This window comes from Theileria equi (genome assembly GCF_000342415.1).
Source record: "Theileria equi strain WA chromosome 4 map unlocalized gcontig_1105316255045, whole genome shotgun sequence".
Lineage (NCBI taxonomy): Eukaryota > Apicomplexa > Aconoidasida > Piroplasmida > Theileriidae > Theileria > Theileria equi.
In genome coordinates, this window is record NW_004668227.1 from 3,126 (window position 1) to 12,434 (window position 9,309).

Sequence of the window (9,309 nt, forward strand, 5' to 3'; positions counted from 1 at the left end):
TTGAGACAACTTTTGCATCCATTAAAATACGATTTATGGTTGTAAAGTGTATTATACGAATTTATGGCTGCATTATACATTTAAAGAAATGGTTGAGTGTCTAGAAATTTTATATTCGATGGGAATGACTGCAGGGTTTTGCATTGTCCGTTAGGGAAATAGTTACAGGTGAGTTGTAGAGATATCCATAGTACAAACCCTTTAATGCAGTCTAAGGAGTAGCGAGCAATGGCGAACAAAGTGAGCTCAAGCGACGATGTAACTTGTTCACCTACTCCATCTACCAATGAATACACAGGCTCCCATCCTGCTATTGTTACATTATACAACTCAATGCTTGGCATGTCACCGTCACTCTTCCACTCATCCATCATTCTTCTAGATACTCCTAATAAGTCTAAGAAAGACACTAATGGAGAAGCTCCTATACTAAGGTATACTCGCCATTACTACCTAGTCTCTGACGTCGGTAGGTCATTCTTCCTTCCGTTATACTCCAGTAATGACCTTAATCCTACTCTTCCTTAGGCTCCCGTTGGTTGCCACAGAGCTCCTTTCAGTCGCTCATGCTCACCACTCCGTAGTTCGCATTCATTCCGCTACGCTACATTCACATTCTACACACTATTCTAGGTACCCCTGTCTCCTATGGGTTCGATTTCCTCGCTGTGTTTTCGCTCTGCTCAAGATTTGGCGGTCGTTAGGGCCCATTACCTACGCTAAACATACTTTAATACCTATATACCCATCTTTGTGGTCATATCTTTCCCTGGTGCTAAAAACACTCCACTTGCAGTCTCTCGGTTTCGCTCTCTGCATCCCGAGTGTGGCACCCGCTGCAAGTGGATTCGCCTTTTCCTTCACCTTTTGTTTGTACCATAAAATCAACTTGGCGTACTAACATGTAACAAAATGTTTAGAAGCAGCGAAAAACGGGCCAAGAACTTCGCGACCGACCTGGTACGTCCATTTCCTTCATTTATCCTCTTTATACGCAACAAATTGCAAATGCATACGTAAATATGCATCCTAAATTTTCCGCAGACACCCGAGGAGCTCGAGGGGTTGGTACAGGCGCTCAGCGAGGAGCAGAAAGCGCTTCTCCACGAGATTAAGCAAACGTTCATGGCAAACGTATATGGAAATGAGCTGCTCTTTGACGACCTTTTTTTCGTCAGGTTTGGACGGTAATTTGAGGGACATTCGACTTTCAGGTTCCTGAGGGCCAGGAGTTTTGACCTTAAAAAGACGACCGTTATGCTCAACAAGTACTTTGCCTGGAGGACCGAAACTGATGTCCCCAGGATCATAACGGTGAGTTTAATGCAATGTCTTGAGCAAGGCGAAGACTGGCAAGTCCCGAAGAATGAGGGATGCGAACTACTAGCGGAGCTAGGAGGAGCATAATGCTGTCGATGGCATAAGCCAGAGGCAGCCTGAGCGACTAACAGGAGCTCTAGGGGAGACCGTCAGGCGACCATTTGTGCGGACTTTGCATTAGGTATTATCCTACATCAATCCTGCGATTTTAAACCTGTCTAGTCACAACCATTTATGCGCATGTACAGACTGACATGACTGAAATTCGAGAAAAACTTCGAGTACATCATCCGCACGCCTACCATGGAGTAGACAAGATGGGAAGACCCATTTATATCGAAAGGATTGGACTATCCAATCCATCAAAAGCATTGCATGAACTAAGCACGCAGCAGCTTACAGAGTACTATGTTCAAAGATACGAGTATCGTAGGTTTTGCGTAAATGCATGTTGGTAGGTTGTTGGTACGACTAGGAAGTGTAGCTACTCATATTGTTCTGTGGATAGTCTCTCTGACGGTGAGCTAGTTGTGAGGGAGGATGAATGCATGGATGAGTAGGTAGGATGACTTCTCTGACAATCTATGATCATGTGTCCTAGTACTCCATTCGGAAGACAGATGGATATAATGGAGCTCCAAGTGTTAACATTATCATCAAAGGGATTAAAGGGAACCTAGCATGGACACTAGACTTTATGAATCACAATTTGGTCTTGAAGGATCTAAGGTTAATGTAGTTTGCCATGGCTTCTCCTCCTACTTTTCATAAATAAGTCTACTACTTCGAAGACTGGGAACTAGGAGAATGTTACCACCTTCTAATCAAGCAGTCTGCTCAGCCTTGACAAACTTTAACCCATCCTCCCCCTACACCAACTGCCATTCTACTCTTACTCCTCAAGGTGATGGAGTAAGAGACTCTCTTGAAGGTGTTCAAAAAGAAGCTGAAGCTAAAGATGAAGACAAGACTGAAGATACTCCTCCTACTGACAAATCTTCTAAGACTAAGACTATCTTTGGATATCTATTGGGAACGGGAGCTCCTGCCGGTGGAGGCACCTATGGTGGTTGGTATATCTGGAAAAACTACTTCTTTGACCCTCTTGTACGCTTAATATAATGATACTCATGGGAAGTCTATGGAGATCCTTGGGTTAGACAGATTTAGGAGTCTATGGAGATACTACCATGGATACACCATTACGCTTCCTTAGTCACCAAATTCAACATCCACACAGTTGCCTACATACATCACCCATGACTATGATATATTCTACAAATATACATTAATTTTATTACTACAGTTTCTCATGTCATGCTTCCGGCGGCCAGCTTAAAGAGTGGTAAAAGAGTCGAGCAGCTCCTAACGATTTTAGATCTCAGAGGATTTCAGATGAGTCAGATAAACACAAAATTGAAGGCCTTTTTGAGCGCAATGACTCTCGTTACACAAAATTACTATCCAGAGCTCCTGGGTAAACTCCTCTTTGTAAATACTCCTGGTATGTTCTCAGCCCTTTGGGCCATCTTCTCGGGTCTTTTGGATAAAAAGACACTTGGAAAAATCACTGTTATATCTTCCAAGACTGAATCAAGGGCGAAGATTCTTGAGCTCGTTGAACCTGATCAACTGCCAGAGTTTCTCGGTGGTACTCAGCCAGACGATACATGGCAAACGAGCCATTTTGGACCGTGGGGAGATGAAGAAATTATAAAATCTCTCAGGGACACGAATCCACATCTACCACTTGAGCTTTTTGAGCTAAAGTGTTTGTAGAAAACCCATCGGAGATGTATAAGCAGTAATGACCTCAAACAAAATTGGGTACATGACCGTTTTGTAACATACAGAACATGATTTTTGGCTTTACGCTTTAAAAAGTACAGTGTAATTGTTAGTAGTATCTTTACGTGGTAACATGAATGTGCATCTTGTAGTTTTCCGGGCCACAGACGGACAAGCGATTGGCCCCCGCATGCAAGGTGATCCGTAATGGATATAAAATAAATACCGTGAAAATAAAGATGTACCACGTTAAATAGATGTGATTATAGTGCAAAGATGCCAGAAACCACGGCAAACAATAGTGGAATGGCATAGAAGGAAGCGGTCAAGAAACCGTCTTCGTTAACCTTGAGTCCCTCTATCAAAAAGTCGTACAAGTTTTCGGTAATTTGGTACCATCCAAAAGTTCTCTTCTGAAAGTAGAGAAGCTCAGTCTCCTCATTATGTCCCTCGACAACAATCTGAGCCAACAAGTTCTTCTTTCCGTCAGACAAGAAGGAAGATGAGATGCACAATTCCTCATCGGAACCGGTCCATATGGTAGAATCTCCGTCGACAACCTTGGTGATTGGGGTACCATGAGCAACAATTGAGAAAGTGTATGGGCTGTTCTCACGAGGCTTGACGATCTCAGTCTCCTCTGGAAGGGATGCAATGTCAAGAGTGTAAATGTCAATCTCCTTGCGCTCTTCAGCCTCTTTGCCACTGAGGATCTTCAAGTAAGCATCAGAGAATACCTTCTCATCAACATCAACCCACATACCACCAATGTTCTCAAAGAACTCCTCTCTTTGGCCATTTATAATGACAGAGCAGATGTGCATGTCATACTTCTTGAAGAAGGTGGCAATAGTGCAGTACTGGCCCTTGGCACCTTCCCAGACCAAACTGTTGCCATAGTACAGGGCAGAAATCTTGAATCCGGCGAAAGGTGAAACCAATCGGGTCTCAACACCATAGTCGTTGTAGACGACGTTATTGAAGGAACCATCCTGAGGAGCCGAGGCATCAACCTTGATGACGGAGGATTTATCTGAAAGCTTTCCTGAGATGAAAATCTTGCCATAGCGATCCTGGAAGGTATCAGCGTCTATATGGACCCAATGTCCGTCAAAATGCTCAAAGAATAGTTCCTTACCAGCGGCTTCAACTGAGCAAATATACAAGCTACCTCTCTTGAAGAAGGTGGCACTAGTGCAGTATTCACCACTCTTTCCTTCCCAAACACGTTCCTTACCGTGATACAAGGCGGCAATCTTGGAGCCACCAAGAGGTGAAACCAATCTGGTCTCAACACCATAGTCGTTGTAGACAGTGTTGGTGAATGAACCCTTTTGTGAGGAAAGAACATCGACCTTGATGACCTTGGAAGCACCTTCTGTGAGTTCACCAACCCTTTTGAAGAAGGTGCTAAAGTCTGTTGGCTTCCAGATACCATTCACCTTTTCGAAATAATGTTGGCTAAGCTTGTTCTTGGTATCAATAGCATGCAACCTGAAGATGGCTTCTCCATAAGCAGAGTAGATTACGACACCGGTAATCTTGGAACCACTCTGTGCTTTCCATACGGGGACGCCTCCATCAACGATGTAAACAGCCTTCAAGCCATACTTGGGGACGAAGTGCTTGTAGCTTAGTCCGTTGGTATTCTGCCCATAGACAACAACGTCGGGGTTGTTTGACTTGGAAAGGTCGATTGTTGCACCAAACTTGGCCTGTTCAGCAAAGAATCTGTCATACTTTATGTGGTAATACTCCTTGGTGATTTGTGTCAACTTTCCATTTTCATTCTCTATGAAGACGAGGTTGTTGCCAGATTGACCAATGAGGATTTTGAACAACTTGGCTTCACCAGCCCTGTACAATACATTCACAGAAGTGGCATGCATGCCATTCTTGGCCTCCCAGATGAGTTGCTTTCCGCACATGATTCTGTTCATGTGGAAATCAACTTTTGCCAGTGCGATCCTGTTATGCAAGTTGTGATAATCAGCCTCAATGAGGGAGACCTTGTTAGTGTCTACATTCTCAGTATCGAGAGTGAATGCGCCTGGGTCCTCCGTGAAGAGTGAGTAGGCCTTCTTGTCATAGCGAGCCTTATCTACTCGTACCCATTTGCCATTTTCACGTTCACGGTAAGAAGATGAGGGGGAGAAGGTTGGGCCCATGACGACCTCAGAAAGATAAGGCACACCGCCTCTAGAGATTAGATTGACAGAAGTGGCCTTTTTGCCACGACCGTACTCCCAAACGACCTCATGGTTATACACAACTTTGGCAAGCGACTGTTGAATGCGTGCGGTGAAAACGCGGTAGTCAGCCTTTCCGTAGTATTCATTAGTAATTATCACGTTTAATTTGTCTGGATGAGCGAGATCAAGGGTGACGTTGTCATAATCACTTCCCTTGAACGAATGTTCCGGGACATTGGCGCAACTGCACAGCCCCAAGAGACCGAATATGTGTAATGCAACCGATACCTTCATTTCGGTCGATTTGGAAAAAGAAAGAATAATGCCAAGGAGGAGAATTCATTCATTCCCTCAGTATGGGGAACCGACGGGTGTAGTTCCAGAAAGAAGAACCGAGAAATCTCTCAGCCTGCATTCACGTTCACCAGATTCTACACCTTTGGAATGTAGAAATATGTCCCTATCGTATTCCACTTTTGGAAGAAAAAGTCGCCATCGTCTCCATGCACAACGGCGGGGTCTATGGTGGTGGACATTCCACCTAAAGTTCAAATGTGTACATTCAAATGAACTTCTATGATGAAGTTGACGTATCTTGTGAATGGTCGAAGAATAACATCCGGCGATTCTGGTCTTGAGCTCGTGGGTCCTCTGCCGCGTTGATGGCGAGCGTCCATTCACCCTGTGAATGAGCAGTTCACGGTGTTTATGGAGAGGCTCTGCAATGGTTTCTAGAGTACATTGCAGTGGGTTTTGGTGGAATGGGATGAACCCTGGTCCCCGGTGTCTCCTGTAGAAGTCGAGAGTTTAAGGGCATTCCATACGTCCAAACGTGTTTAAAGATGTACTACATGATGTTTCGTGTGCCCAGGATGGGCGTAATAGTTCAGTTTCCTGGGAATGCAGAGTTGTGGTTGGAGATTCTATGGACGTCCAGTTTCCATCTAGGCCCATTTACAAGGCATCTAGATAATCTACATGCTATAAACACAGTGTAAGTTCTATTTAGCCACTAATTACATCTACATGCACGTGACTTTGCGGTCAGTTGGGATGACCAAGAGGTCTGTTCCATGTCTTGCCACTCACATTTACCCAGGTCTCTCCCTGGCTAAAGCTAGTCCATTGCATGAATTTTTATACGGGGCATGTACGGATACTCTTAAAATTTACAAACAGACAAACAAAGCTTGTCTATAAGACAGTTTAGAAATTGCAGGTTCATTGACCTTTTCTCATTACACTTACCAAATCTTCACTCATACATCTCGTTGCAAGATGGGAATGTTATTACTATGAATGCTGAGATGCTTTCTCGATCAGCGTTTATACTAGGTGGACTGGTAACTGCATTATTGTCTGTGCTCCACTTGGACTGGAGTTCAAAATGGAGAATGTACAGACCTTGCAGAGAGTATATCGTGAATGATTTAACACACTCATGGCATGGTTACAAGATGCCATGCAAAGTAGCCACACATGTTCATGTTCTACCCTTGTTAGGATTCACGGAGCCTCCTTATCCGCTCTTCATCCATACGTTCTTTCTTCCTCACCGGAGCCCATTAGCTCCTCCGTCCTCTACTATTTACCGTCCATCAATGGTATGCTCCATTTCCCTCAGTGGACCTACACATTCACTGAGTGGTAGTCCTCAGTATAGACTTCCCAGTCTCCTTACTGGAGCACTTTTTGTACTGTTTCCACAGAGTCTTTGCTTTGTCTCACCCAAGGGTCTCCTTTATGGTCTTTGAAAACTCTACCGAGTGCGTAATAGGCAACCCCTTGGACCAAAGCAACTCCAGCCAGAACTCCAATGGCAATCATCCCAATGTTTGAGCACATACCATCAACTCCTCCAGAGGGGAATTCAGATCCTGGACCAGCTTTGGGAGAAGCAGGATCAGAGGAAGTGGAGGTCTTGGTAAGAGTACGAGTTCCTCCGCTAGAACCTCAAACCCCATTCACTGTACTTCTACCAGGAAGAATAGAGTCTTTTTCATTACTAGTAGGACCAGCATCATCTTTAACGTCGGAACTAGGAGGAAGATGCTTAGAGGTTCTGGACCAGGAGGTTGTTGACCGGGAATTTGACCACTATGGCCTCCAGCTTCAGCTGTAACGTCAACAGGAATAGTAACGGTACCTTTAGCATGTTGAGGAGGAGAGAGAATAGTAGATTGATCAAGAGTACTAGTACTAGATTTAGCAACAGTAGGTTGAGCAGCTCCTCCTTGGTTAGGAGTACCTTTGTCAGATGAGCCACCAGATTCTTGTTGAGGTTCATAAGATGGAGAATCAGCTTGCCATGCCTTTAGTTGAATGACTTCTGGGCGGAGTAGCTTAGGAAGTCTTATTTGCTCTGTCTGGATGTACAAACCTATTGTCTTGCATACCTGTCGATCCATTGCACTATCCCTTGGTCATTTGTTACCACATGCTCTTTCTCCCTAATATCGTCCAGAGTGCCCTCAAGAATACTATTCTCAGATGCTTCATTTGGAGCTTTGCCTAGTAAACGGAAGGCATGCCACTCATTACCCTTTTATGTTCTCATACCATTTGTGGCCATATATATCCTTAAAATAAACAAGAAGAGGTATACCGTTATAACCACAAGTGAAAAAAATATAGTACTAGACTTTTAGCATCTTTTAAAGGTGTCACTGGTGGTTGAAGCTTCCGACCCTTTCCTCCCACAGAAAGTCTTTAACAGTAAATTTCCCAGCTTAGGTGCGTTGAAAAGCAAAATATCCTTCCATAAGATTATCATGGTAAGGAGTAACCGAATTAAACTGCCCTGGGTGTATGTACAATGTTGACGTTGTCAAACATGTGGAATAGCCATAATTTAATACATGGATAATGGATGTCCACGTTTCATAAGGACCATGCATTGTAAATACACCAATCGCTATGCCTATAAATCGAAGAGACTACCATTAATTGAACATGCACACTCTAATGGAGTGTAAGATATCGAATCATGGTATTGCATTATTGGTGAATGTCCATTAAAATTCCCGAGGAATATCAGCATGGACTCTTTAAGAATGGAGACTGATAGACTCATGCTGACCTTTATCTTTGGCAAGCTTCTTATTCAGTGAATTTTTAAGGTCCTGTAGTTTCTTGTCATAGTTTTCCTCAGTAATCTTCTTCCATTCTCCATCAGCATTCTTTTCAAAATATTTCCTATCGCCATTCTTAAGAATGAGTATAAGTACTGAATAATTTCCCTTTGACGAAACTTCAGCGAATAATAAACCTTCCCCCTCAGAGGCGGTCCATAATTCCTTATCACCATCAACAACTTGGTGCATGATATAATAGCCTTTCTTTGGGAAATAAGTCTTGAGGGTTACTCCCTTATCATTATCTATCTCTATCTTTACCTTGGATTTATCAGGACTCGCAAGATCAAGGACAAGACCATCTTGTCCAGCTGATTGAGGTGGACTACTTCTGAGATTTTCCTCAGATCCACCGTAAGGTCCATCATTGTAATCGGTTTCATTTCCTTTAATACAACCGCTGCATAATCTCACTAGACATACTGTCCATAGTAAAGCCAGAATCCTCATCTTGTAGACTCCCTGTCAAAATAAGAAATAGAGTCTTAGTATAAGCAAAGAGTGCTTACAAGCGATTGAAACAAGAAACAACAGCAAACATACACATTTATTGTCTTACTAGAAGGGTACACAATAGACATAACAGGGAAGTGAGACAAGGAAAACAAAGACTATAAGTCTTGACAAGTCAGGAGTACAGGTTATCTATAAGAAGTCCTTGATCAGTTAATAATACTGTGGAGGTTGTCTTGGTGGGAGTAGAATAAAGGAATGTGGAGAATGGTGGGGGTGAACGGCTTATGTAGGCATTTATTCTTCCAGATAATCAACTATTACCTTGAGACTTGTATGCTGGTAGATTAGTGGTCGCAATAGTGTCCGTATGATTAGATCCTCCGGATTCACAGACATGGTTGAGGGAAGATACCAAAACA

At 43.3% G+C, this 9,309-nt stretch overlaps 5 protein-coding genes across 5 annotated transcripts; 2 read left to right on the forward strand and 3 right to left on the reverse strand.

Moving 5' to 3' along the window:
• Window positions 1–912: 912 nt before the first annotated feature.
• Window positions 913–3,099, forward strand: BEWA_000020 (conserved hypothetical protein; the record flags this gene model as incomplete). Its single annotated transcript, XM_004832012.1, has 5 exons — window positions 913–960; window positions 1,045–1,178; window positions 1,215–1,314; window positions 1,569–1,749; window positions 2,627–3,099. 5 exons carry the CDS (start codon window positions 913–915, stop codon window positions 3,097–3,099), a joined length of 936 nt encoding a protein of 311 aa, XP_004832069.1.
• A 269-nt stretch (window positions 3,100–3,368) lies between these two features.
• On the reverse strand, window positions 3,369–5,594 carry BEWA_000030 (uncharacterized protein; the record flags this gene model as incomplete). The annotated part of the gene is made up of 1 exon (XM_004832013.1): window positions 3,369–5,594. The coding sequence occupies one exon, from the start codon at window positions 5,592–5,594 to the stop codon at window positions 3,372–3,374; it is 2,223 nt and encodes a 740-aa protein (XP_004832070.1). The 3' UTR covers window positions 3,369–3,371.
• Window positions 5,595–6,459: 865 nt separating this feature from the next.
• BEWA_000040 (signal peptide containing protein) lies at window positions 6,460–7,214 on the forward strand. The gene has a single exon (XM_004832014.1). The coding sequence runs from the start codon at window positions 6,596–6,598 to the stop codon at window positions 7,052–7,054; it is 459 nt and encodes a 152-aa protein (XP_004832071.1). The 5' UTR covers window positions 6,460–6,595; the 3' UTR covers window positions 7,055–7,214.
• A 50-nt stretch (window positions 7,215–7,264) lies between these two features.
• On the reverse strand, window positions 7,265–7,708 carry BEWA_000050 (hypothetical protein; the record flags this gene model as incomplete). The annotated part of the gene is made up of 1 exon (XM_004832015.1): window positions 7,265–7,708. One exon carries the CDS (start codon window positions 7,706–7,708, stop codon window positions 7,265–7,267), a length of 444 nt encoding a protein of 147 aa, XP_004832072.1.
• Window positions 7,709–8,230: 522 nt separating this feature from the next.
• Window positions 8,231–9,113, reverse strand: BEWA_000060 (signal peptide containing protein). The gene has a single exon (XM_004832016.1). The coding sequence runs from the start codon at window positions 8,882–8,884 to the stop codon at window positions 8,348–8,350; it is 537 nt and encodes a 178-aa protein (XP_004832073.1). The 5' UTR covers window positions 8,885–9,113; the 3' UTR covers window positions 8,231–8,347.
• Between the last annotated feature and the right edge of the window lie 196 nt (window positions 9,114–9,309).

What these genes read in the sequence shown, in the direction of transcription:
- BEWA_000040 (XM_004832014.1), top strand. Translation starts at nt 6,596, where the DNA reads ATGAATGCTGAGATGCTTTCTCGATCAGCGTTTATACTAGGTGGACTG.
- BEWA_000060 (XM_004832016.1), bottom strand. Translation starts at nt 8,884, where the DNA reads ATGAGGATTCTGGCTTTACTATGGACAGTATGTCTAGTGAGATTATGC.